General features: G+C 39.8%; 2 protein-coding genes across 4 annotated transcripts; one reads left to right on the top strand and one right to left on the bottom strand.

The window, feature by feature from the left end:
* On the top strand, positions 1-20,421 carry slc12a4 (solute carrier family 12 member 4). Of its 2 annotated transcripts, none has more exons than XM_031848499.1 (24): positions 1-227; positions 9,179-9,276; positions 9,375-9,506; positions 9,911-10,057; positions 10,517-10,571; positions 10,974-11,104; positions 11,273-11,514; positions 11,850-12,064; positions 12,436-12,600; positions 12,913-13,011; positions 13,113-13,170; positions 13,317-13,491; positions 13,781-13,899; positions 14,098-14,196; positions 14,335-14,454; positions 14,619-14,723; positions 15,629-15,797; positions 16,397-16,592; positions 16,930-17,099; positions 17,321-17,452; positions 17,717-17,824; positions 18,082-18,269; positions 18,482-18,615; positions 18,743-20,421. In XM_031848499.1, the coding sequence occupies exons 1-24, from the start codon at positions 92-94 to the stop codon at positions 18,832-18,834; spliced, it is 3,285 nt and encodes a 1,094-aa protein (XP_031704359.1). In that variant the 5' UTR covers positions 1-91; the 3' UTR covers positions 18,835-20,421. The 2 variants fall into 2 exon arrangements, with proteins under 2 accessions (XP_031704359.1, XP_031704360.1); XM_031848500.1 differs by lacking the exon at positions 1-227 and adding an exon at positions 264-7,972.
* Positions 19,996-27,418, bottom strand: dpep2 (dipeptidase 2). 2 transcript variants are annotated; one of them, XM_031848502.1, is made up of 11 exons: positions 26,783-27,418; positions 26,131-26,277; positions 25,881-26,007; positions 25,569-25,698; positions 25,055-25,205; positions 24,749-24,818; positions 23,857-24,033; positions 22,180-22,264; positions 22,007-22,082; positions 21,316-21,451; positions 19,996-21,090 (listed from the first exon to the last, which is right to left on the bottom strand). In XM_031848502.1, the coding sequence occupies exons 2-11, from the start codon at positions 26,241-26,243 to the stop codon at positions 20,884-20,886; spliced, it is 1,272 nt and encodes a 423-aa protein (XP_031704362.1). In that variant the 5' UTR covers positions 26,244-26,277; positions 26,783-27,418; the 3' UTR covers positions 19,996-20,883. The 2 variants fall into 2 exon arrangements, with proteins under 2 accessions (XP_031704362.1, XP_031704361.1); XM_031848501.1 differs by having other exon boundaries at positions 26,131-27,418.

The following is a 27,418-nucleotide window of genomic DNA, read 5'->3' as shown; positions in this document are numbered from 1 at the left end:
GCCATTAGTGGGAGTTGAACTGAGGCTGGCTAACAGCTAGCCTGCTATGTTGAGTTGCTGAGCTGGAGACACAGAGGATAGTGATGAAAACATGCCTCACTTCACAGTGGTACCGGTGAAGGATCAAGCTCTGTCCAGCTACAACAGTCTAGAGGGGATTAACTGGGTGGATTACAGGGACACTGGACAGGACTACCCTGGTCATCAAGATACTGTCAGCTCTGATGGTAGGTCTCACCTAACTAACTTTTACTCAGCTCTTAATCTCCCAGCATGGGACACAACATGAAGTTTTGAACTTGATAAATGTGTCATGAAGTGATTCTTCATGAGTTGCACCCAGGACAACATGGGGAAGGTGTGCTTTGTCCTGAGAGGTCTCTGGACAGCTGGTTGTATGGTTACCATGGCAATTCTCCAGGGTCAGAAAGCAGTTTTCCCACATCAGGCAGGTCTGTCTTTTACAGCTCACTTTGGGTAGAGTTTAAAAAAAAACACATTACTTTTATCATGTTGGAGTATTTCTTTTTTGCCAGTGGAATCCGTTTAAAATAAATTCAGGGACAAATGAGTATCAAAGGGGAAACAATGAAAGGGGGTGAGAACTGTGGTGGAAAACACAACGTGGAGTGGGACTTTGTGAGGGGGGGTGGTGTTCCACCGTAACAAGAAAAGACCTCAAGTGCTTCCTTACACAAAAGATGGAGCTCTCTTTGTGCCAAGGGGGATTTCCTTTCACAGGGATTGGCTGCTCAACAACACAGGAGCAGATTTCTCCCTCCTCACTTCTCTGTCACAAATTGTCTCTCACTGTCACTCACTTGTTTCTCCACTGCATCTGTATGAAAAGAGAGAGGGGGGGGGGGGCAGTCCCAGACTGAAGAGAAAGGGAGGACAGAGGGAAGACAAGGAGAGCAGCAAGGAGTTTGTAGCTGCTGGGTAGGATTATGTTAGAGCAATGTTTATTTGTGTGGGCTGACAGAGTGAACCAATCAGGGGAAAAGAGTTTTTAATAAAAGACACACATGGGTGCGGCTTTGCAATGAAGCACCCACGCTTCAGCAAGCGCCCATCAGTCCGGGCTGGGCAAAAACCCACACACTGACTGGCCACCCACTTATAGTACCCTACCGTCATGCTGACTGTGAGCTCCTTACAACTGAAAAACATCAGAAAGGATCAGAGTTCAAGGCTGAAGACTCATCTCACTCGTGTTAATGAGCCTCCAGTGAGTGAACAACCAGTGTGTGTGTATAGTCATGGGATGCATTTCTGTGTTTTCATCAATGTGTGAGTGCGTATGTATACATTTGCAGGCAAACTGGCCACGCAGATGAGATGATCTATGTTTCAGTGAGAGACAGGGCTCAAGTAGACTGAAATTTGAAGCACAAGAAGAAGGAATCAAAGCACATGTTGACCTAGCACTCTGCTTGTATACTTCTGGAATGCATGGAAGTTACCCTTTAGAGCCAAATGACAATTTTAAAACACCAGATATGCAAGTTAATAAGAAACTGTACAAAACAGTGATTTAAGTGTTAACAAGTAGTGGCTTGAATGCTGTCTAAGTAGAACTCTGTTCTAGGTTTTGATGATAGAGGGAACGCAGTTGTCCTGATATAACCCTCAGAGTTTCACACAAGCTTGTTGCTCCCTCCCTTGCCTTCCTGCTGTCATAATTCTCTGTTACCCAGCCGAAGAGAGCTTCCTGATGCCTGAGAACAACAACCACCATTAATAGCTGCGTGGATGACTTTATGCAGGAAAGGGTGAGAAGGAGGAGAAGAAGATGAAGGAAGTGTGACTGTGATGAATAATGAGACGGAGCAAAGGGCACACAGTACGTTACCATTAAGTTTCAAACACATGTTGGAACTCAACAGTAGCCGCTCCTCAAGTCAATGTGTAGTGGATTGTTGTAGCATCTTTACTGTGTTATTCTAAGAGTTATTTAAGTATCATATCATAATTATTATTTAGCGTAAATTCAAAGAAAAGTAGAGGTTTTGTTTAGGAGAGAGTGACAAGTGCAGAAAGAAGTATGGAACATGTACGGCATACTTTTGATGTATACTTTTTACATTTTAGTTATGTACATATTCAATACTTTTCCAACTTGAGTTTTACATGCAGCATTATGACATATTCAAGCAGTAAAAATTTGGGTGGGAAAGTATTTGCTGTGGTAAAACCATCCAAAATGGGAGTGGTGGGCTTGGGAATGGTTCATGTTGGATGTCTCAGCTATACAGAGTGACGTCTGCAGCATGGAGGAAGTGACACAGTGCACAGTCTGTTTCAGCCGATGAACAGGATCAACACTGTGGTCATTGTAACTGTGCTGTACTCCTGAGCAAGAGAAACTACCCTAATATAGTCACATTTCAGGGAGGAAAGTTGGTTTGCTGAGACTTTGTTACTGCTACATAATTGCTTGTTTGTTTGGAACATAATTTGTGTATTATGCTACCAATAGCTGGTTATAATCTTGTTTGTTCAATTTCTTGTTTGTGAAAGTCAGATGTGAACTGAAAGAAAGGGACATTTGTGGAAATATGTGGCAAGTACCTTAGAATGTTTTCTTGTTCATCTTCCGTCTCTGAGCCTGCATTTCTCAGTTTTTAAATTCATCACAACCTTTATGCCATCGTTCCAAACGATTGATAGCCTCGGAAATCTAGGAGGAAAAGTGGGCTTCTTAACTACTACCTGTGTCCTTTGGCGCAGCAAGTGGAGATCCCACGTGTATCAGTCTACGTGAAACAAGGCAACAAATAATATTTCATGAACTGAATGAAGCCAATGTGCAGGAAATATGACTGTTGATGTAATAAATGACCCATCAATGAAATTCAATTTAGAAAACTACAATTTTTTTCATTTCATCCATTGTAAACATTTTGATTAGTGCCAGGTATGTGCAGGTATTTCTGGGTAAATAATATAACCATGTCATGCAAATATGTATTTTGCTTGTATTGGCCTCAACTAAACAGGTGCTGAGAAACTTGTGTAATGAGGAGATTATTTGGAGAACACTGCTGTCTGTTCCTGCTCATCTCTCAGGAGAACAGGATGACCATTCCTGTCACGTTGTCTGGTGTGCCGGTCAGATAACCCTTGAGAGAGGGGGGGGGCTGATGACAGAGTTAGAACAAATTCAGACAGGCACACAAACACTTTACAACCCTTAACAACTCTACAGTAAATTTGATTATTTGTGATACTGTGATACCCTAATAACTGATAGAGAAGATATTGTTCAACTAAATTATTTGTGACACATCATTTCCTATGATGCAACTGTCTTGCCATCCAATTATCTGCCATCTTTGCTCGATCTGTTCATTCACATCAAAGTGACAGCCGGGCAAGCAGGGCAGCTCAGATGTTGTTTCTTCCAATGTGTACCTCCAGGTATTGTTGAGGATGCATTCAAATCCATTCAGTTTTTCCTGGGTTTACCAAGCTCTCCTTCACTGCCTCCCTTTTGACACTGAACAGAGATCAGTGCAAAAATACAAACTGTACTGCCCAGGATTTTCACTGGTATGTGATGAATGTGAAACTTGGGAATTGTCACCGCTGTAGCATGCTCAGATTGTAATACATTAGAAGTGTTTGGACAGAACTGCTTACAAGATAAGAGCATGAAACATGAAAATATTGCCCTCGTGATTGCAGACAAATTCTAGAAAATTCAAATGTAGCAGGCTTGTGTGTTTGTCCAAACTCTTCAGGCAGAAACAGGGTTGTTAGTATCACTGATCAGGAAATCATAATAGGAGAAGTAACTTCCAGCAAAGCAGCAACAGGGTGCTAGTGTATTGCCTTTCCAAAAGGCTTTACATTAAATGTATGATGTTCTGTCCTTCCTGAGAATTATTTTTAGACATAAATGTAGAAGTACAATGAAATATGAACGTTGCAACAGTCCTTTTTGGACATTGTAATACAGAAATGTTTTCATATGCTACAATGAAACCAGTGGCTCCCAAAACCTGATAATTGAAAGTGTCTTAAAGGCCCTCATACTTGATTTTGGAGTGGGATTTCTGAAGATGTATAATAACACCTGCATATACTTCTTGACCTCTTAATTAGGCTATTGCTGAAGGTATCTTCTTGTTCACTTTCCCTTCTTTTGTTTACAAGGAAAGAGCTGTCAGTCAGACTGCAATACATCAGATACATATACAACCTCCTCTGGACATGACCGGGTACAACTTGATCAATTACTGAAGTTGAACAGTTAACATTGTGTTTCCTACCTCCACAGTAATGTGCTGTTCATGATATTAACGGGGAATTGTGTGTAGATAAACAAGGCAGTGAGTGTTCATCTGTACCATCAACTCTACAGACTATGATCTGTACATGTAACATTCACACAAAGCAACCATTTATGAGTGTGGGTTGTGTGTGCAGCAAATGCACAGCTTAGGCATCCTTAAGTGAAGCCATTTTGCGAAGACACTGGGGATAGACAATTCTCCCGTACAGACCACGCTTTGGGTTTGTTTAGTCATTAGTTCTACACCCATTGACGTACCCATTTAGTTAATTTGTGTCTTTTTGAAAGTCTGTTGTACGATGCACCTCTTCCCGCCCACCTTTACCCCCTGAGGTAATCAGGCTGAGCTGCTGTCCTTTTCTCATCATTAGCACACATCAAAGCTGATATGTTTTGCTGTACGGCTCAGCAGGTTAGCATTCCAATGCTCTGTTCAGATGCTGCTCCGAATGGAGCACAGCTACTACCGCTAACATTGGCCTATTGCTAAAGCCGAATTACATTGCTACTTGCCATGGGCTCGAGGAGAAAAAAACATAACATATGCTGAAATATACGGTGTAAGGCTATACAATTCAAAGGGGGTACAGGGAAACTATATTTATGTACCAAAACATGTAAATAACTACATTTGTGAGTGACTTACTTCATTTTATTGGATTTCGATTGGATTTTACAATGCATTGTGGGAGAGTAAGGGAGCTGTCAATCAGTGCACTGGAATGATTTTAGGATCGCCACGGTCTGCGTCCCCAGGCAGTTTATTAATTAACTAGCCATTAGTTTGAGCCAAACATTTTCATGAACATCTGCACTTACTCAAATATGTCATTTTTATTGACTTGCCCTTGCATCAAAGTGGGAAGACAGGTGCACCCGCCATAACCCAGTTAAATATTACTTGCAATTTTGACTAATACCATGCCTAACATTGTGGTATCCTGCTTCCACAGGGGTGCACCATACTCTAACTAACATAATGTCAGTTGGCTTAGCTCTGTACAAATGCAAACATAATGACCCAACTGGGCTGTGCTTTTGTCCGATTTTGGACATCCACTGCTGCTTATAATGGAAATGAGGTTTCAAGTCATTCGGGTAGAGCTGGGCTATTTTCCACAAAGAAATATTCCAAAAAAGTAATGTCAAAGTTTTAGTTCAGTCTGACGATCGGTTGCTAATTCATTATTTTGCCATTACGCAACTGGTTGGTAAAAGCAAAGCTGGTAGAGTTCAGACAGTAAAAGGGTCAGAGTGGCTCAGAGTGTTTGGAGGATAATTTTACAGGCCCAGAAACATAAACAATGAGCAGGATATAGCGAGCAGTAGGGAATAAGTTTACCCTTTAACCATTTGACCTGCTGCCAACAGTTGTATTATGTTTGCCTAACCCAGGGGCATGATCACGTCTATGCTTTGACGGCATGCAGCTTACAAAAGCAGAGGGAGTAAATGAAATGAAGAAAGGAGCAAATATGCACATGTGTCCTTTACTATCTCTCTCTATTTTACACACACACTTAGCCAAACACACACACTCCACTTCCAAACACATAATCAGGAGAACATTATTGCCAACTAACTGCACAAAGCAGAGTTAGCTAAGCTTTACTACTTCTTTGCCTCTCGGTGTTAAGTCCTAAGTGTTTATTGAAGGGGAAATTTAGCAAAGAAGCTTTTTCAAATCCTAAGAAGCTGATGGACAGGGATATTGTTTTCCATGACTAATCAGCTTTAGAAAAAAGGGCAGACACATTGCTGTTAAGTTTCCTTCTGCCTGTAACATTAGTGCCTTTGAAAAGTCCATTTGAAATATAAAAGTGAAACCTCTTGAATACTCCAAATATCCCACCTAAGTACACTGTGCAGTCCTGATAAAGTAAACTAATGCCCTGCTTGCCAAAAAATGTCTTGAAGAAGTTTTGCAGGAAGGTTTGTAAGTTGTTTTTTGGATCTATAACAAGTAATATTGATGTTGTCGATGTAGAGTTGCCTGAGACATTGTTTTTGTTGTTCAAGTCATGTACTTTGCACTTTGAAAACACTTGACAACGTAGTATCTTCTCAGGGAATTGATCTAGTTGTAAACACACAGCAAATCATACCCAGCATTCCCTGAAACATAGGCAGTCTGTCTAAACATTTGCTTTGGAATTGTGGTGCAATATAAGAGCTCAAATATAACATGTAATCATGGCTTATGATAGTGTGTGTTTTTGTCTTACTTATTTCTGATAAAGTTGTAAGTACAAGTTTACCCCAACACCAACACTTTATACTTCTTGATAAGAAACCTCGACAGAACAAATCCTTTCAATAACCGAATAGTAAAATGATACAGTAGTGTGTCTCTAGATAGTTCATCAGTGGAAAGTACAAGTCATGTACACCCTTGCTTAACTTCTCTACCTTGATATAGCCTTCTGTCAATGTACCAGTCTTTGATCGTCTGGCGGTGGAGCTGTTTTGGTGGGGTCACAGGTGACCTGTCGGTACATGCTGCTGCAAAGCCTCTGTGCTGTTCTGGGCACACAGCAAGACTCTTATGTGCCTTCATAACAAGCCAGTTAATCTTTAATCCTTTTAATTAGACATTTAATGTGAGGTTATTAACAAGAGACCCCCACTGTTTCCTCATTGTTAAAGTGTCTTTTATTTTGCTGGTCTAATAAATGGAATGAGCCGGAAGCTGAACTATTTTTGGTTTTAACATTAGGATATAGTCCTTGGAGCAACACCGACTGAGTACAGCGCCTGCCAGGAAATTTTTGAACGGATGTAATTCTATGGAGCAACATTAATCTGCACTGCTCCAAAAATGTCAGATGTCTCTTTAAGTTACTCAGTGCCTCTATCTCATCTACAGTAGTCTCCCTTCATTGCTGCTTCAAACACATTATGTTTTTATACCATACCACTGACAGCGAGATGACACTAGAGGACAGTGTTGGCATTAGTTTTATATCTATCTCTTTCCAGGCATAACTCCCATCCTTCTGTGCTGTTAGGGATCTGTAAAGACAGACCCATGGGAATTTGGCTTTCATGCCTTAAATTATCTCTTTTTTTTTTTTTTTACAGATTCTTGCAAGGTTTTTGCACCAAAGTATGGTTTACATTTTGTACTACCTTGTCATTTGCAAGTGCCTTCATCATTTTAATTATTTATTGTAAAAAACCTTAAACAAACCTTGCTTTAATTGAGAACATTTACATCACGTCTTGTCTCTTAACATCACATTCAAGTTATTGTTTTGCTTATTGCTATATTCTTGGAATAATGGCTTGGTCTGATGATACCCCAAGATTTTTCCACACTGAACATCAGTACAATTTAGGAATACAGATACTGTTGTACTGCACTTTTCTTGGGATACCTTCAACCCAACCCATGGTTCTTATATCCCTATGAGCATGCATGTGGTGTGCGTGTGTGTGCTTGAGCTTGTTAGTCAGAGAGTTACCACCGTATCTTCCACTCCCCACCTCTCACCCCCCTCACCGTGCACCATGTGTTAAATCAGGCCCCTGAATGAGTATTCACCCCAGGCAACCTAGTGTCCTGGATAGTAATCGACGATTCCCCAAGCCAGAGCATAGAGTACTCTGTGGCAGTCCGCACACAGCTCATAACTATGCTTACCCAGAGTGAAGGCAGTGGGACACAGAACACAGGTGAGTGAGGACCAGCACTGAAGCTCAACCAACTCACTTACAACAAGGCTGGTATATTTTCAATGTTGTTGAGGATATTTTTCTATTTCATGCCCTCTTGGTTAAATTGGCAGACTTTTTGTTGCAGGATTAATTTTGGCTTTGAGATGCCGTCGTTAAAGTTTACATGCTCTAATAACCCAAGGTTAGGTCATTTTGAGGTAATGAGGTGTGTGTATGTGTGTGTGTGTTTGTGTGTGTGTGCTACTTTGCGTGCAATAATTGCCCAAGGCACTGTGCTCATCTCTGCTTGATTCTTTTCTTCAAAAGTTAATGAGAGTAAAATCAAATTATATGCCTGTTTATCACCTGGACTTCTCCTTGTCGGTCTGTGCTGCTTTTGGCCCTTCACTGCAGCTTCACTGCAGGAGCTGTATTCCTGAAGTTTACTGCTACATGGGGATTATTAAGATGTTCTAATTATAATTTATAGTGACAGTTAAAAGCTGACTGAATATTGAAAACAAATTGCCATGGAAAATGTTTGAAATTGGTATATGTTTGTATCAATTACATAGGCAATGGCATTGGGCTGCTATTTATATTTTTTAATTGGTGACATTAATTAAATGTTTATTGTTTATCCATCAATGACTGTTAATCTCTATTGACACCTTGCATATAAAACTTATAATTTAATGCCACCTATCTTTTTTCAGCAAGTACCACATTGTAGATGTAATTGTGATACTTTTAGTCAATAATAGCAGGTCCATAGTTAATTAAATTAATATTTGATGTCAACTAAGAGTGACACAATTAAGCTGAAAAGCATCCATTTTTAATTCTAAAAAAATATGACATGTATTTCTGATCTTTAAAAATGTAAGTGAGGATTGATGTCACCTAATTGTGTGTCTTGTTACATTAGAGATTTTATACCGAGTCTGGTTTTTACAGTAAATAAGCATCGTCTTAAGACAGGGTGGTGAATTATTGCAGGTTTTACAAACTTTCATATCAATCATGTCTCCGTCAGTAAAGCACATTGACTTGATGTTGCAGTTTATGTTACCAGCGTGCCTCCAATATATCTTTAAGAACAATGTTTGCCTGATGTATTGACAGGAGAATATTTGATTGACCCCATAGCTCAAATTGTTGCTTGGCCAAAAAGCAACTTTGTTTTTATTGTTAACCTTAAGTCATTTATCCTCTCTCTACTAGGACATGGGAATCATAAAGAAGACAGTCCATTTCTCAACAGTGCTGATGCTACTTGCAAGAAGAATGACTTCTATGACAGGAACTTGGCTTTGTTTGAGGTCCGTTATTTTTATTTCCCAATATTTCTGTCAGACGATAGACTTGTACCAAACTCATTCATTTAACCTCTCCCCCCCCCCACACTTTCTTCCTCCAGGAAGAGCTGGACATCCGGCCGAAGGTTTCCTCTCTGCTCAGCCGCTTGGTCAGCTACACCAACATCACCCAGGGAGCCAAGGAGCATGAGGAGGCGGAGAGCACTGAGGCCTCACGTAGGAAGACCCCCAAGGTCAGGAGTCGGGGCACAGCAGAGGAACACTATGCCTCGCTGTTTATTTTTAATTACTTGTACACTCAGTCTTTGGAAGTTTAGAAATATTATCCTCCATCTCTGGCTCTCTCTCTCTCTGCCTCGCTATCCAAGTTCTAGTTCTGTATTAAGAGCTGTTGATTGATTGCTAATGCCTTTGCGAGCTCTGCCGTGCGACTGTGGCTGTGTAAGACCTGTATACGTGCAAAGAGCCGATAACATGATGGAATGACCTTTAAAAGAAATGAACACAAATCAATACAAATGATCAATACATGTGTTTCCTGCAATGTCATGGTCAATATTCTCCTCTCTCTCTCTCTCTCTCTCTCTCTCTCTCTCTCTAATGCCCCTCTCCTTCTCTCCTTCCTTCTTTCTATCAGTCTCCCAACATGGGCACTCTGATGGGAGTCTACTTGCCGTGTCTGCAGAACATCTTTGGTGTCATTCTTTTCCTCCGACTGCCGTGGATTGTTGGGATGGCTGGCATCATGCAGTCCCTCCTGATTGTCCTCATGTGCTGCTCCTGTGTTAGTATGAGCACAGACACGTACCGTACTGCTGTACTGTAAACATACACACAAACAAACTGTACTGTACTGCACATAGACACACACTACTTCGCTGTGTTTATTCTGCCAACAATGGGAGCCAGCTTTTGTCACTAAACCAAGCAATAGAATCCACACGGTTGTATTAGCAGCAGAAATTATTTAAAGGAACCAGTCATCAGAAAATCAAAAATATTGCATATGTTTCCTCTTACCTGCCCTGCTAATTATCAATCTAGATTGTTTTGGTCTCAGTTGCCTGGTTTTGGAGATGTGGAACTTGGCTTGTGGTGCTCAAAGCACCAATGTATTTGAAAAAGTCAACAGCAATATCTTTTTCCAGAAATCATGTTACTCAAGATGATCCATGTTAATTAAGGTAGCGCCCACACATGTGTCCTTTCCCATCTTAACCATATTTTCTCCTTTCCTTTACAGACAATGCTCACAGCCATATCAATGAGTGCCATTGCTACTAATGGTGTTGTTCCAGGTAATACTTTAAATCCCTCACACTCCATTATATTCACTTAATAACTCCCTCAGCATACTGTTCATTTATCCAGCAGATATTCTCTGTAAGTATTATAGATACTTTTGTAGACTTTTTTATTTTCTATTTTATTTCTTTTTTTAAAAGATTTTGTAAAATATTTTATTACTGAATTTTCATTATTGGGACATAAACTGGTTTTCAAAGAATTACTTGCTCAGAATTGATTTTTCCGGACTGCTCTGAATCTCTCCAAGTAGATGCAGAAGTTACATTTTTCATTACATTTTCTTCCACTTGAGGGCAGCAGAAATGTACTGTTGTGTCCCACTGCATGTAGTACATGGCTGCATGTAGTTTTCAGTGGCTTTCTGTGTGTAACACTTTGTTGTACTGTTGTAGCTGGAGGGGCATACTTCATGATCTCCCGCTCCCTTGGCCCTGAGTTTGGAGGAGCTGTGGGGCTGTGCTTTTACTTGGGCACTACCTTTGCTTCTGCCATGTACATACTGGGGGCCATCGAAATCTTCTTGGTCAGTTTGCTAAAATATTATTCTGAGGTTTTATTCCAGCTCACATTTGTATGACTAGATATACTTCCTAAATGCTGTTCTTTATTAAAATATGTTAGCTATTACATGAGTTTTAACTGCACTGTATATGGCAGTAATGGTCCTGTTGTAAAATTATTTTCTCCTCAGAAATATCTGGTCCCCCAGGCGGCCATATTTCACGCCACAGACACTCTTGGGGGTGACAGTGCCATGCTGAATAATATGCGAGTCTACGGCTCTATCTGCCTCAGCCTGATGGCTGTGGTGGTTTTTGTAGGAGTCAAATATGTCAACAAGCTGGCCTCTCTTTTCCTGGCCTGCGTCATTATCTCAATTGTCTCCATCTATGCTGGGGCATTCAAATCCATGACTCATCCCCCAGAGTTCCCGTAAGTCTGAAGAATAAACATGTGCCTTAAACATGTGCCTTAAGGGTTAACAGAAAGTAGTGTGAATTATGGGCACAATAATACGGATTTAGTTCTTATGGGGGAGAGAGCCCTTTTTTTTTAAATTTAGAAATAATGCAGATTTCACTCTTCTTATTACTGTTATGTTGTCTTGTCTATATATATATATATTTATTTTTTTCATTTTTTTTAATATGTTGTTCATCATAGTTTTTTCCTGTGTTGTCATGATTCTGTCCACCATTATGTTGGTGGTGGAAATAAAGATGGCTGACATAGTCATGATTTTAATTGTGTCCATGTTATTGCTGTAGGATCTGCATGCTGGGAAACAGGACGTTGGTGAGAGATCGCTTCGATGTATGTGCTAAGACTGTGATAAAGGGCAACATCACAGTGCCCAGTCAGCTGTGGGAAAGGTTCTGTCTGCTGGGGAACATGAGCAGCATTCAGTGTGATGACTACTTCATTCAGAACAATGTGACAGAGATTCCGGGCATCCCTGGACTGAGCAGTGGGATCATTAGAGGTAAACTTATCATAAATTGCAGAGGGGTTAAAATACACACTATGAGATTTTGTTTTATAATAAAAGTTAACAACTCATAATGTTCCAAGTATATACAGTATATCATTACTATATACATAGCGCTAAAGGGGTAGGAAACAGTGTTAGCAAACCCAGCAAGAACAATTTGCATTTTTCACATTATGCTATAATTTTTAGGAATTTTAAGATTCAACAATTATTATCTTGAAAATGTATGATGTTTTTCCAAAATGATATCCCTAAATTTAGAAATTTATTGCATCAGTGAATAACACACAGGCCTGTTAGAATTATAGTCTCTTCTAATACGTTTGTTGCCAATGTTTTCAATGTCAGTTCTCTGTTGTTAGAGAACATGTGGGGCGACTACCAACAAAAAGGGGAGATCTTAGAGAAAGCGGGGCTACAGTCAGTGGATGCCCACGGTGCCATGGAGAACTTTGGCATGTATGTGTCAGCCGACATCGCTACATCATTCACACTCCTTGTGGGGATCTTCTTCCCATCTGCCACAGGTAAATCTATTGTCTGCATGAAAGTGCAAAATGATTATTTCCAAACTTGTTTACCCTATATCTTAAGTCATGTATCAAATTATGATTGTGACAACAAACGTAAATGATTTTTGGTGCAATCTCAAGCCATGAATTGCAAATTGGAACTTAAGCCACCTGCTATGTTATATTATATACATTTTTTACAAAAGTAACTTGCACACAGTGAAAAAGTAAAGATTTAAACCTTCCTCTAATCCAACCAGCAGGGGGCATAGTTAAACAGCTTTTACATGTCTTCTATTTTTATCAACTGTCTATTTTGCCTTGAAGGTATCATGGCAGGCTCCAACAGGTCTGGGGATCTCCGTGACGCTCAAAAGTCCATCCCTGTGGGAACTATCTTAGCTATTACTACTACTTCACTCGTTTGTATCCTTATTTTGGTGGCTACCCACAATAAAACTAACAATCTTTGCAGATTTGATGTACATCGTTGTGTCACCTTAAGCTCCTTGACCTCTTGTATTCAGATTTCAGTTCTGTGGTCCTGTTTGGGTCTTGTATTGAAGGAGTAGTCCTTAGGGATAAGTAAGTTCACCTGTGTCCTACTGCATGTTCGCACTTTTATCAAAACACTTCTGGTTGGGTAAAAATAAACAATGCAAAATAAAGATAACTTCATTATCAAAGTCAAGACGTATTCTTTTTCATATTCAGTATTCATGTACTTGTAGGTTTGGAGACGCAGTTAGAAAAAACCTGGTGGTGGGGACGCTCTCCTGGCCGTCTCCGTGGGTTATTGTCATTGGCTCCTTCTTCTCTACTGTTGGGGCGGGCCTTCAGTCCCTCACTGGGGCTCCCCGACTTCTTCAGGCTATTGCCAAGGACAACATCATACCTTTTCTCAGGGTGAGACAGTACACACTGTTGATGATAAACTTTTCATTGTCGTTGCAAGACAGAAATGGCTCCCACAGACTTGACTGACATACAGTCAGAGACGACATGTTAATCCATAGTCTGTTTGTTATTACTTCCAAAAGTTGTATATTCAGGATAACCTCTGAATCACATTCAATGTTGAGTTGGAAATGTTTGCTAATATTTGACTTGCAGGCTTATTTGAATATGATGCAGTACCAAACATGAAGTGATTTGCATTGCTTCCTATAAAGGGTTTTGAATGTATTTGTTTCAGGTGTTTGGTCACGGCAAGACCAATGGAGAGCCTACATGGGCCCTACTACTGACTGGTCTCATAGCTGAGCTGGGCATCCTTATTGCCTCACTGGATATGGTGGCTCCCATCCTTTCCATGTAAGCTCACATACATACACATGCCAAAAATATGACATGTGCCAAGTATAAAATGCACACACCCCATACATTTATTTCAGTCAAACATTGGGTACATGCATTTCATCATTTCTGAGTTAGCTTGAGGCCAACTACACCACTGAAGATGTATTATCTACTTCAAATATGTTGGAAATTCTCCTTGTGTTTATTCAACAGGTTCTTCTTGATGTGCTATCTCTTTGTGAACCTAGCCTGTGCAGTTCAGACTCTTTTACGCACACCGAACTGGAGGCCAAGGTTTAAATATTACCACTGGTGAGTACATTTCTTACAAGGGTGGGAGCACACTTCCTTTTCACCAGTCAGATTGTCCAGGCTGTCATACTTGTAAATAATAATGCTGTTCTTGTTATGCTAAAACATCTCTTCCGGCTTTATGTGTCACAACCACAGGGCTCTGTCCTTCCTCGGCATGAGTATGTGTCTGGCTCTGATGTTCATCTCCTCCTGGTACTATGCTATTGTGGCCATGGTAATTGCTGGGATGATCTACAAATACATTGAGTACCAAGGGTATGTCTCCTGTCTAATTAGCATTTGTATATTTGTCTTTGGCTGTGTCTCTGTGTTTCTGTCTGACATATCTGTAATGGATGCTGGCGGACAGCCGCCCACTTACATTGTTTGTCGTCCCTTATGTTTGTGTTTTGTCTCTCCCACTCACAAAACAACAACAGAGCAGAGAAGGAGTGGGGGGACGGAATACGAGGACTGTCCCTTAGTGCTGCACGTTACTCCCTGTTAAGGCTAGAGGTTGGACCCCCACACACCAAGAACTGGAGGTACAGATACACCTGGAAGAGACTCTCTGAATGTATCCACATAAACTCCTTTGGATTGCACAATCCAAAGGAGCCACAATCTGTGGAATATAAAAAATAGGTTATCTACCCTCTATAAAAATGTCCCTGGAGAATGATGATAATGCCACACAAAATAATCAACATATGATAGATTTACTACCAGCTGTAATCCATACTGACACACAATGAGTAAATGTCATGTATTTGTGTACAGTTTTGGGAAGTTGTGGCTGTAGGAAGGGTTTAATTTTTTATATTTCTAGCTTGCTTGCTGGGCATTTCCACTACGTCAGCGTCACATCTTTTGATGTAATGTATAACCACTCTGATGCTGCACTACCTCTTTTGCCTCTCAGTCTAAATGTGATGACAGTGACTAAACACGGCTAATCTTGAAAGTTTTGAATGTGGAACGAAGAATGGAATGACGGCAGTATGTCAATAAAATGTAAAGAAGGTAGTCCAGTAAGCACTGACTGGGTGATTCAGAGGTCAGAAGATGTCTAGGTTATGACTGAGATAAATTTGGCAGAGAAGAGACAATAGTTATTTTATATGTTTAGGTCACATTTATACATTTACCTTATTCACAGTTTAACAGTTATATGTGCCCTTGATGGCTTAACATCCCTGTTTTAAGCTATACGTGTCGATGTGTTTTGACATGCAAATCACAGACTAGCTGCTGACACTGGCACTTGAAAAGTCCAATTTTATCAACCTACTGCCAATGATCATTCAGTAAATCTTGTTTTGATAGATGAACACTTGCATCCTCTAATGTCTGTGCTTTCTATACAGCAAAACAATATGCATTGTTCTAAATACTTTGGTAACGTGCAAAGACACACCTTTGATCCGATCTTTGAATCTGTCCACTACAGACCTCAGCTGCTTGTGCTGTTGAAGCTCGATGAGGACCTCCACGTAAAATATCCTCGGCTGCTCACCTTTGCCTCGCAGCTGAAGGCAGGGAAGGGTCTGACCATTGTGGGCTCTGTCATCCAGGGCAACTTCCTGGACAGCTATGGGGAAATGCAGGCAGCTGAGCAGGTAAATACTAGAAAGGGGTGTGCTGAACATGCTCTATACAATTCTCTATTGTACTCTGTTGCTGACTGCGTCACAACTAATTGTTACAAATGACCACCTTTTGTGATGTGAAAAGCACAATGAAGCGAAAAACATGCTTCATTGTGAATTTTCAATTTTTGTGACGTTTCTTCCTCAGCAACTGTTTTTGAAGCATTTGTCACTTTAATCAAAGGGCATGGCTGGAAACAGCTTGTTGTTGTCACTACAATATGGGGCCAATGAGCCATTTCGGATAAAATAAGGGACTGTTGCGGGAACATTTTCCATAATGTGATGTGTTTGGTAGAGAAATGCCCTTTTTTATGTGACAACAACTGGAGAAATTAATCCCTCATTCTCGATTCACTTAGTGCTAAGACAATACTTATGCATTATGTATCAATAATTATGATTAGAGCTACAGAGGGAGGTAGTGAAGGTAAAACCTTATTCAGTGGTTTTGCTGTATACATCTTTTCTTTTAAAGCATTTAGTATTGTTTAAACATGGTTCATCTGCTTACTCCTTATTGTGATCATAGCCTGAAGCTTCGTTTTTTTTTACATTTTTTCTGCCAGGCCATTAAGCATATGATGGAGATTGAGCGAGTCAAAGGTTTCTGCCAGGTCGTGGTGGCGTCTAAGGTGCGGGAGGGTATTGTCCACCTGATCCAGTCCTGTGGTCTGGGGGGCATGAAGCACAACACTGTGGTGCTGGGCTGGCCGTACGGCTGGAGACAGAGCGAGGACCCTCGTGCCTGGAAGACTTTTATCAGTAAGAGTCTCACTGAAATACTGTTGATACAATAGGACACTTAAAAGGGACAGAATCTGCAGTATAGCACCCCTATTAATTGACTGCCAACCCAAATTGCATAATGTTTTCAGGCATAAGTATTTAGTTGTCACACTTAAATGCACTTAACACTCAGCTCCCTATTATGAATTTGAAGATAGAGCAATTGTGGCCTTGAAAAAGCTCATTTGAATATCCTATTTGGAATACATTTTGTGTTAGTTTCCGTTTGGCTTGTACAGAATGTAAGCTGTTGCAAATTTAATTTATACAGTACAGTTAATATCCGTGCCTCCATGTTTTCATCTCTACTCAGACACAGTTCGCTGCACCACAGCTGCCCACCTGGCCCTGATGGTGCCCAAAAATGTGTCCTTCTACCCGAGCAACCATGAACGCTTCACAGATGGCAACATTGACGTTTGGTGGATCGTCCATGATGGGGGGATGCTAATGCTGCTGCCTTTTCTGCTCAAACTTCATAAAGTGAGACAGAGTCCAATATTCTACTTTACATGTTGCAAATACAACAAAAACTGTGTCACTGTAATCCTTCTAAACTTACACGCTGTCCTTGACTAGTCTTTGTTAGATTTAGTTTGATGTTATTTGGGACTTGACGTGTGTTTTCTGAAAGCAATTATAGTCACATTTGATGTGTATAGCACATGGTATTACACTATAGTTATATTTGTCTATTTGCATAGGTTTGGAGGAAATGCAAAATGCGTATCTTCACTGTAGCCCAGATGGATGACAACAGCATCCAGATGAAGAAAGATCTGGCCATGTTCCTGTACCAGCTGAGAATAGAGGCTGAGGTGGAGGTGGTGGAGATGGTGAGGATCACTCACACACTACTACTAATCTGAGCAAAAGTGAAGACTTCTATAGAGTTTTTATGGCTAGAGCCAGAACACATTGAACTCAGTAATAAAACCAGATGTCCATTATTACAAGATGCCGCAGACAGGATTGTTTCACAGAAAATTGCTTGGCTTAGTTACTCTAATTTCACTGTCACTCCGTCTATGTTCAACAGAGACATACAGTATATTTAAATTGGATTAACCACAACATTGTTTTTTCAAATGCTACTTTAGCATGACAGTGACATCTCAGCATACACCTACGAGAGAACGTTAATGATGGAGCAGCGGTCCCAGATGTTGAGGCAAATGAGGCTGTCCAGTGCAGAAAGACAAAGAGAGGTATGTTTTCTTTGTGTGTGTAATATTTATTCTTAAAATATTTTACAAATAAAAAATTATTCATAACATATAATGCATGATAAATCATTGAGAGACTGCTGTTTTGTTGCTTTAGAATCTTCACTACTGGTGGTCCGGTACAATTTGGGAATTTAAACTGCTCTAACTTAACTCTATTTATTGCTATGAGTAAAGGTTTTATTTACATACAGTATATTGAAATCAAAGCCTCATGATATTCCCAATGGCACTTGCAGGCCCAGCTGGTTAAGGACAGACACTCTTTGGTGCGTATGGGAAGTCTATACTCAGACGAGGAGGAGGAAGTGGTGGAGGCTCCGCCAGAGAAGGTGCAGATGACTTGGACAAGAGAGAAGTGTGAGGCTGAGAGGAGGAACAGAAACAATGCACCTGAGAACTTCAGAGAACTTATGAGCCTCAAACCGTGAGTTGCATTCAGTTAACCTCAGCATCTTCTTTACCGCCTCTTATTTAACCAATAACACCTGTAGCATTTAATGCATTTAATGCTTGTACCTTATTGTTCCCTTTTGGTTTCTCTCACAGTCAGCGCTTGCTTTAAAAATTGTAAAAAGTAAAATAAGTTTATGAGCACAAATCCTTTTTCCTCTGTCTCTCCTCCTTGCTGCATTCTAGGGATCAGTCCAATGTGCGGCGAATGCATACGGCTGTGAAGCTGAACGAGGTAATAGTCAATAGGTCCCATGATGCTCGATTAGTGCTGCTCAACATGCCAGGGCCACCGCGAAACACGGATGGAGATGAAAACTGTATCCTTTACCAATATGATCAAACAAAAAGGTGTCTTTCATAATTGTATAGACGATTTTGGGCTGCAGTACACACACCAAGTATGTAGGCTATTGTTTGGCTGTTTTTACTTAACGTGTATTCCAGATATGGAGTTTCTGGAGGTGTTGACTGAAGGTTTGGAAAGAGTGCTGCTGGTCCGAGGTGGAGGTCGGGAGGTTATCACCATCTACTCATGATCAATTATTAGCTGCTACACAGGAGCGTCTGCCTCATCAGAATACATTCCACCTCTAGAAAGGAGGCAGAACCCGCTGGTTAGACGCATGGATGTCACTTTGATTGTGAAGTATGTATTTTTCAGTACAAAACTTTTTTTCTGTTCTTGTAGAATATTGGCACACACTAGGGTACATATCCACCTATATGTTTGCAACTCTGCCATTTTTACAAATGAAATCCGTTATTTTTCTCCCTCATAAATCAATACTTGTGTGTCAAACACAAACTTTAGATTTATTTATAGGTCACAAATACCTCTTATATGTGATAATAAACCTATATTTGACAGACTGGCAGACTAGTACACATGTTGGGTGAAGAGTTTTGATAGTGTGCCAGATTTTTATTCTGAAACAGCTCTTTGATTATTCTGGGAGCACATCTTTATTTATTTATTTATTTCAACATTTCCCCACTGAGGTAAAGAAAATGTTACTGATGATAATGAACACAGTGCTTGACGTTGGTTGTGCTGTAAAGGTGGCATGCCAGAGATCATGAAGTAAGTTTTTAAAAAGAGTTATAATTTATGATTTTTTTGACAGATATGTTTGCTGTTTATATGAGAGAAAAGTGTATATGAATGACTTTTGAACCGTTACATTTGTACTTTTTCTACAGACCTGAAAAGCTTATCTGCACACAAAAAAGATGGCTTTATTTAAAGTTATAGTCCTTAGGATTTCAATAAAATCATGGTCTGCATTTCTTCTGCAATAGACATTTGATATTTTTACACTTAATGGCAATTGCAAATACCATTCTACATGGTAGTTTTTATCATTAGTGGCGGAGTCTGCCATTCCCGCACAGGATTTAAATTGGCTTACTTCACATTCCTACAATGTTAGTTTGTTTGTTTGTGCTGTAAAGAAATACACCAGTTGGTATTGTGTTGTAATTCTGAAAAAGTAGCTGCTCAAGCAGTGTTTACTGCACCATCGTTGAGGCCAAATCAACCATGGCTGCAATCTTAAGGAATTTCAGCTTTAAGCAATTATGACCTCAGCTACATGAGACTTCCAGACACTGTTTGTGTCTTTTCAAGTATTTGTCTAAGAAGCTGAGTATTTCAAGATATTATACTGTGTCAAGAACAACTGTTCTACGATCTGTAGCCAAGAGTGTGGCCTTCCCTTCACTTAAATCAAAATAGGTTTTGGCACAATCCAATTTTTACATGGAAACTTTATGTTGGCAATGTTTTAGTGAAGCCATGAGTAATCATTTTGAAGAGTGATGTCATTGTTTTAATGTCAAAACCCGGCACATTGTGTTGAAACATCAAAATGAGTGCACTGAAGCAAATTCCTATCGTCTTTGTTGGGGAGACATGAATCTTTATCTGAACAAGAGAAATCTTCACAGTGTTGCTGTGTGCTGTTCCAAGTTAAATATTTAGTTTTAGTTATTTCTATATTCAACATTTTCCTGTTTGGCCAAAGGGCAGAATAGTTCACATTAAAATGCACTTTGTTTTTCTAAACCTCCATGATATCTGGTTTTTCTGTAAGATCAAATAAAAAGAAAAATCTGTTTGTTAACTGCTGCCTCTTTCCTATTTCCTGCTCACTGGTCAACAATACATCAAAAAAAAATAACCTTCACAAACAAAATCCAAAATAACTTAAAGGTGCCATCTCAGCAGTTTTATTGATCATTTGCCTTCATGTCATAGGTTTTCATAGATATGTCAGCACAGGTACAACACATTAAATGTATAATAAATATATTTCAAAATGGATAGTAAAGTGCTTTGGGATTGATGTTCTGTAAATTTTAATATACTGTATATACAGAGGCGACTTTTAAATGACCTACCAAATGGGGCTACACATTAAATGCTTTTTTGTATTGATGGGAAGAAAGTGATTCTCCCCTTATCTTTACTGACCTGTCGAGTGCTTGGGTGGCCCACAAATTGATACAGAAATCTCATTAAGCTCTCCTTATTTATAGTGAAAATGATGCATGGTCAGGTGTAGCTCAACAGAGTTTCTAAACATTCATTCTATCATAAGTAGACTGGAAAGCAGCAGAACTATGGCGTGGATTAGCAGACCTTTTGGTTCATGTGGGGCTCTGGAGAAGGGACTCTGATGAGAGGGCCCTCTTGGGACAGGACGTCTAAGGACCAGCCTGCATGGGTTCTGCACCTCCTCTAAGGAGATCTGGACCTCACTGGGCCGGCTCAAAGTCATCTGATCACGGACCTGGGGGAAATACAGCGAGACGAGAGGGAGGTGATGCACACTGATGTAATAATACACACTGCGGTAATTTCCCACCAAACATGAAGCCTTTTATCCTTCATTATATCCAAATCACCCCTGTGGCCAAGAAATGGAGTGAAAGTGTGCCTTTCAATTAGTTACCTACCCTTCATTTACCAGAGAAGGCTGTTCTTTGACATAAAATATATTAATCTTATAGCTCACCCTCTCCACCTCCTCAAAGACTCGCAGGAAGTTCTTTCGAAGGACATCAGCTAACTCAATCTCAGTCCAGTTCCTTTGCAGGAGTTCCTGGATTAGGGCGGGATACTTGGACACATCCTCTAACCCCTGAGGAAAGCTGTTAACGAAAAACACATTTCAAGTCACAGATTTCCGTCGTGCAAAAGAAACCACTCATACTGAGAGTTTTCATGTGACGAAGTACATTACTTATAAATTATGAAGAGGAAATAATAATAATTGACACTCGTAAATATAGTTTGTTTTGTGACATTTCTGTTTGAACTAGATTGTGTCTGTATGCGGGGGGGGGGATACATTCAATGCCTATTATTCTGGAGCAAATCTACTCTACCAGCTCTCTCTTTATGCCTGTTAGAAGTAAAAAGTTATTGATTTTTACCATTTTTCAGCCTGTTGACAGCTCAGACAGCCAAATTGCTGATATCATGACAGGCTAACAAAAGCACAGTTCTCATTGATCTGGAGAGTGCCAGAGGCAAGTGTGTACCCAACTGGTATGAGCTTTGTTTTATTTTGTTTTCTCTGCAAGTTGTGTGTCTGAAGATCACCACTCATCCTATCATGGGATGGAATATATGTAGATTTACTGTCCCTTAACTTAGTGCTTCTAGCTATCTGTATGTTGTGTTAGCAAGTGAATACTTCTTACCTCACAGCACCTTCAAAGTCGCCTCCAATTCCTATCGACTCAGCTCCAATCACCTTCTTAATGTGATCAAAATGGTCTGCAAAACCCAGGTGGAAAAGTAAATCAGCTGAGATATAAGAAATACAAACTACAGATTCACCTCACGAGAAAAAAACTCAATACGGATGCCTCACCAGCGACACGAGAGATGTTTGCTTCGTCGCTGCAGGATATGAAGTTGTTGTGGAGATTCACCATGATCAACCCATGTTTCTTTTTCTGAAACACAACACACACGTGTCACTGCCAAGTCTAGAGAATAAGACGAAATACAGAGAGAAGCATTAACTAAGATAAGCTATGTACCAATACATTTTCCAGACATAAATAGCCATTACTGTCTCATTTACATTCACTAGTTGTAGTGGTAGATGTGGTAAACATCAGGTTTATGCTCGTCTTATCTCAAACACCCTGTAACCCTGTGCTGTGTTATGCAACATAGAAATCTTTGGCGAGATGAGAAACATGGCCACTCAAGAGGGATCTGAGGGGGTCAGAGTTAGCTTGAGGAAAAGTAAGAGAAGTAAATCCATGTTACTACATTTTATTGGCATTCAGCCTTCATCTACTGCGACAACAGGTTCATATATTTTACAAGCCAAGTTTATGTTTCAAATCAGAAAATGCAATGGATTTCATGTTTTTGGGATGGATGTTTCTTACTGTTTCCATGGGAGAAAACACTTACTGTAATATACTACACATAACAACCTATACTATTAATATTAAGAAGAGTTAGAATAAATATTTGAACCTATATTGTTGGTAGTTGTTCAGCAGAAACGGAAATAAATTGATTAACTTAACTCATCCTGGCATGGGACTACATTGCTCATAGTGTTGGATAAATGAGAAAAAGTGCTAGTGGTGAAGGAGATTGATCTTCAATTGTAAGCAAAATACAGCCTGCTCTATATAATAAACAAACGATCGGGACCCAAGTGGGAGGAGTGAAGAAGTTAATGAGTTGGTTGAACTGAAGCTGAATGAGGACATGAACTAATGGTGGCTGAAAGGGAAATTCAGAGAAGGGTTGGGGGAAAGAGACACAAGTACAGAGTGCAAAAATTACATTAATACTACTGGTATTTAGTTGATACTTAACTTTAAATAGACAAACAGTACATTCAGGTTTGATTCTTTGATCATCAACTTCAAAACAATCAAGATAAGAGTCTCGCCCATAGCACTCTGCTGAAAGTATACTAGAAATCAACTAAAGAGCTGTTGGATAAACGCCGTGGCGCTTAGGCTCGTAACATTCCTGTAGTGTCTTGTTCTCACTGCTTACAACATGCTGGAGGAAGAACACTCACTGTGAATCATTGCTTTATGTTGGAAACTGTACCACACAGTTAACTGACTTGCGAATACAACACTCTAAAATATACAAAGTGCCGTTGATCCACTGATCATCAATCTCACCCAGCGTGTCATTATCAGGCTTTACATGGTTGTGCAGGGTATGCTGAGATGAGAGCGGACATTGGTAGGAAGCAAATGGTTGTAAAAATGGAACAACACAAACACAGCAGAGAGATCTTAACTTGATTACTTGATCCTGCAAATATACCATTATCAATTATACTGACTGTTAGTGGGCTAGAATCAGTTTAATTGTGGAAATCCATTCAGAATGTATTTATCCGGTTTATACACAAAAATAATCTAACTATGGAAACAAATTGCATGTTCTTTGTCAGAGGTATAAATGAGAATTATTATTAATATAACTTAATCAGTGACTGGATTGATTTAATCAAGTAAGTAAACAAGCAATTCATCACGCAGTGAATTAGTTTTCTCACCAGATCAAGCAGCAGCCAGTCAGGTACGTTGCGGCCATGGCTGCAGATGGAGAAGGAAGATGAATGGCTAAAAATAACCGGTGCCTTGGAATGCTTCAGCGTGGCCCAGGCAGTGTCCCAAGACGTGTGGGAGAGGTCCACTATCATTCCCAGTCTGTTCATCTCCTCCACCACGGCCTACAGAAAACACATTCAAAAGCCATTTACAGTATCGTGGGAAGCAAGGAAGTCAAATCAGCCGACAACAGGACATGGTTACACCTACACGCAGGTAAACACACTCATGCAGAGAGCAATCAATTGCTACAGAGCATTTAGTATGAAGAACATTAACCGATTTTAACAATAACAAGGTCCACTTTCTTTGGCCCAATCTTTTACTGGAATGTCTCAAGGCTGAAAAATTACTATCATAATCCTCTCCTTTTGGACTTTTATTATTTAAAGCACTATCATTATAATAATGAAAACAACAACTACTTCTGCTACTAATACAAAATAAGAGGAACACATATATATATATATATATATATATATATATATATATATATATATATATCTTTTCTATATAATACACAGATGATTCTAATGTATTTCTATACTAAAACTCTATTGCCTTTTTAAATAACATTTTAGTCACTATTTACAGAATTTGAAGAATAAAAAAACCTTTTAAATTCTATGTCAGTAATCATTCATCATCATTAACTGTCATAGCTATCAAATGTCAGGTTTCTCACTTTAAATCAAATTGAATCTTCATCATAGTATTATTTTCTAATACCTCCTCAAAAAAGGCCAGCCGAATCCAGCCAACATGCTTTGTTCAATGCGATAAAAGTAACAATTCTGTACAGTCGTTGATATTACTGATACTAAACAATAAGCTTACCTTCCCAAAGTGTGTCAGGCTGTTGTTCTGTCTTTGATAGACATTATAAAGTTTTGAGGATGATTCTGCCCTGCATTGAAAAATAATATTTTCAAAACCACAAATGATGACAGTGTTGTCTTGTGAATACGACAAACGAAAGCTAAAAAGGTAAAGGCGTAGCTCTGATTCAGGCAAAATCATCCTATGTATCCCTAGTATTAATTCTCTGTTGAGTCATGTAGCCATCATTGACTTTCTGCATTGTATAAATCATATGAGACATTCTAAATACAATAATGCATTCAGAATAGATCGCTTGTTTACCAGGGTGTGTTGCAGGAATGTGTCAGGGCCATGGAGCGCACCCCGAGCTGGTAAAACATCCGCAGGGCTGGCAGGCTGCTGTCAATGGAGTGGCCCCCCTCAATACTTATTAGACAGGCAATCTTATGCCTCATCTCAGAATTCCTCAGCTCTGCAGTGACAGACACACATTTATTTCACATACTGTACACACAATATCCAAAATGAATGCCTCAGGGGAAACGGGAAATAATTTTTTTGTGTTAGCGAGTGTGTGTGATTCCATTCTTCAGTAATGACGCAAAGATGATATTACTTGCATGTCTCTCTTTGCAAATATGGACTGTTAAGACATGCAAAAGTATGGATTCACAAATCACAGGATTATGGACATTTTTGATGTACATTCACACATGAAACAGAAATACCCCACTCATTTATAATTGTAGATAATCAACTACATTCAATCCCTCTTTCATCTCCATAGTGGTTTTGTGGGTAAATTGCTTGGATGCTGTGTTGAGGTGTACTATACCCTGGGCAGATGTGACCAGTTCAAAGTCCTGGTACTCAGTGCACATGCGTCTGACCACATCTATTTGTTCCAGAGTCAGCCTCACAGCATCCTTCTCCTGGGCCCCACACATCACGTAGACCGCAAACATCTGACAAAGGGACGGGTACATGACACAAGAGAGCCAGAGGGGTATCTAAGTTACTAAAGTGCCTGTAATTGGTTTGATCTTTCCACAACATAAATTTAGTAGATGCTGTTATTCTGGGACAACTTATACGATAGAACTGATCAGGGTCAGGAGTGAAAGACTGATTGATTAAACTGCGATACCTGTGCCTGTACATGGCCTGCTTGGAGTCGGGTGATGTCGGTGGCCACTTTGCTAACGTTGTGAAGGTCAACTTGGCTCAGCCGATTGTTGTGGCGTATCCTCAGCTGGAGAGCGAGGTCATTATGACTGACCGATGGAGAGAGAGGGCGTAAGAAATGGAAGTCATGAAGAGGCATTTCAATCATAAATCCATTAATTAATTTCCATGATTGAAAATGCTGTGCAGAAGAGACAATATACATGATTTACCCATCGATAAGGGGGTATTTGGACATTAAGTCATACACTCTGTCTCTCTCAGAGTATCCAGATATCAAACAACACAGAGAGGAGAGAACCACAAGATGTCCAAGGGACTTCATCCAGATTCTGGTTGAAGCACTGAATGCACTTTTCCTGGTAAGCATATTGTGAGAAGAGAGAACACGTCAGTGACCGACCTGCGCAATATAGTGCGTAAGGCATGCATAGCATTTGCTATTTTGGACATATCATTAATTCAGGAACTCACTGCACAGATAAGTCCATTTTGGAATATTACAGAAATATTGCAGTGACAGTTAAAAAAAACAAAACATAAGAGCATCATTGCAAACTTACTGCTTTATATCTCATGTTTAAAGTCCTACTTAGAAAACATTACACTATTATTGGTGAGGTTTAAATCCCCCCATGGTATGATGGGATCGTGCATTCTCACTATAGAACATAATTAAAACACAGTGAGTACACGCAGAAACACACTATCAAAACAATCTTGACGTATCAGCTCATATAATAGCTAATGTATGAAAATGCCCACTGGACAGTAAAAACAATGATGCATCTTCATGTTCCAATAGAAGTTTATACATCTATATAATAGCGGGAAACAATTCAGTTTAAACCACGATGTACTTACCTGCTGGGTCGTTAAAAGAAACTTGTTGACCACCTTGTTTAACAACTGCATCAACAGTGCGAACTTTCCAGCTCTCCGCCTCAGTCAAATGTAGAACAAACCTGTACATAACTGGCAGTTGTGCTGACTGATGCATTCAGGTCATGGCGGAAAAAAGAATAAATAGAGTTTCCGATTTTCTACGCGATAAGCACACAGACACAAATGCTCTCATTAGAATGGCATATCGACTTTAACTGCTACTACCTCCTTCTTATTGTACCTTCTTCACTTCCAAACGCTATACAAGCATTGCAGTGAACGAGTTAACGATGGTTTCATATTGGATAAACAAGACGGTATAATTTACGAGGAACACTTGAAAGCACCGTAGAGACCTGTGGATTTAATGTTGCCATCTGTTGGCCAAATAATGAAATCGCTACCATTAAAAGACTCAGCAGGCTACAGGTCCAGTTACCTACTTACCCACCATGCTCTCAACGTTTTTACATTTGTCACGTCTGCAATGATGATTAATTTCGAGCTACCATGTTTGTGTTTTGTAAAAGTATTTATTAGTTGAAAAAAAAACAAAAAACCCACGTGTTTGACAACACTGAGCCGCCATCCGCTCTTCAAACGTTCAAATACTGT

Source organism: Anarrhichthys ocellatus, unplaced genomic scaffold (assembly GCF_004355925.1).
Source record: "Anarrhichthys ocellatus isolate YVR2014 unplaced genomic scaffold, GSC_Weel_1.0 scaffold8, whole genome shotgun sequence".
NCBI lineage: Eukaryota > Metazoa > Chordata > Actinopteri > Perciformes > Anarhichadidae > Anarrhichthys > Anarrhichthys ocellatus.
This window is presented reverse-complemented; position numbering and strand designations above follow the sequence as displayed.

Coding starts and splice junctions, on each gene's coding strand:
- slc12a4 (XM_031848499.1), top strand. CDS start 92: ATGCCTCACTTCACAGTGGTACCGGTGAAGGATCAAGCTCTGTCCAGC. Junction 13,492..13,780: donor ACATCATACCTTTTCTCAGG/GTGAGACAGTAC, acceptor TATTTGTTTCAG/GTGTTTGGTCACGGCAAGAC. Junction 14,197..14,334: donor AGGTTTAAATATTACCACTG/GTGAGTACATTT, acceptor TCACAACCACAG/GGCTCTGTCCTTCCTCGGCA.
- dpep2 (XM_031848501.1), bottom strand. CDS start 26,288: ATGCTTACCAGGAAAAGTGCATTCAGTGCTTCAACCAGAATCTGGATG. Junction 25,206..25,568: donor ACTGGTCACATCTGCCCAGG/GTATAGTACACC, acceptor CTGTCACTGCAG/AGCTGAGGAATTCTGAGATG. Junction 22,083..22,179: donor AAACATCTCTCGTGTCGCTG/GTGAGGCATCCG, acceptor TGGGTTTTGCAG/ACCATTTTGATCACATTAAG.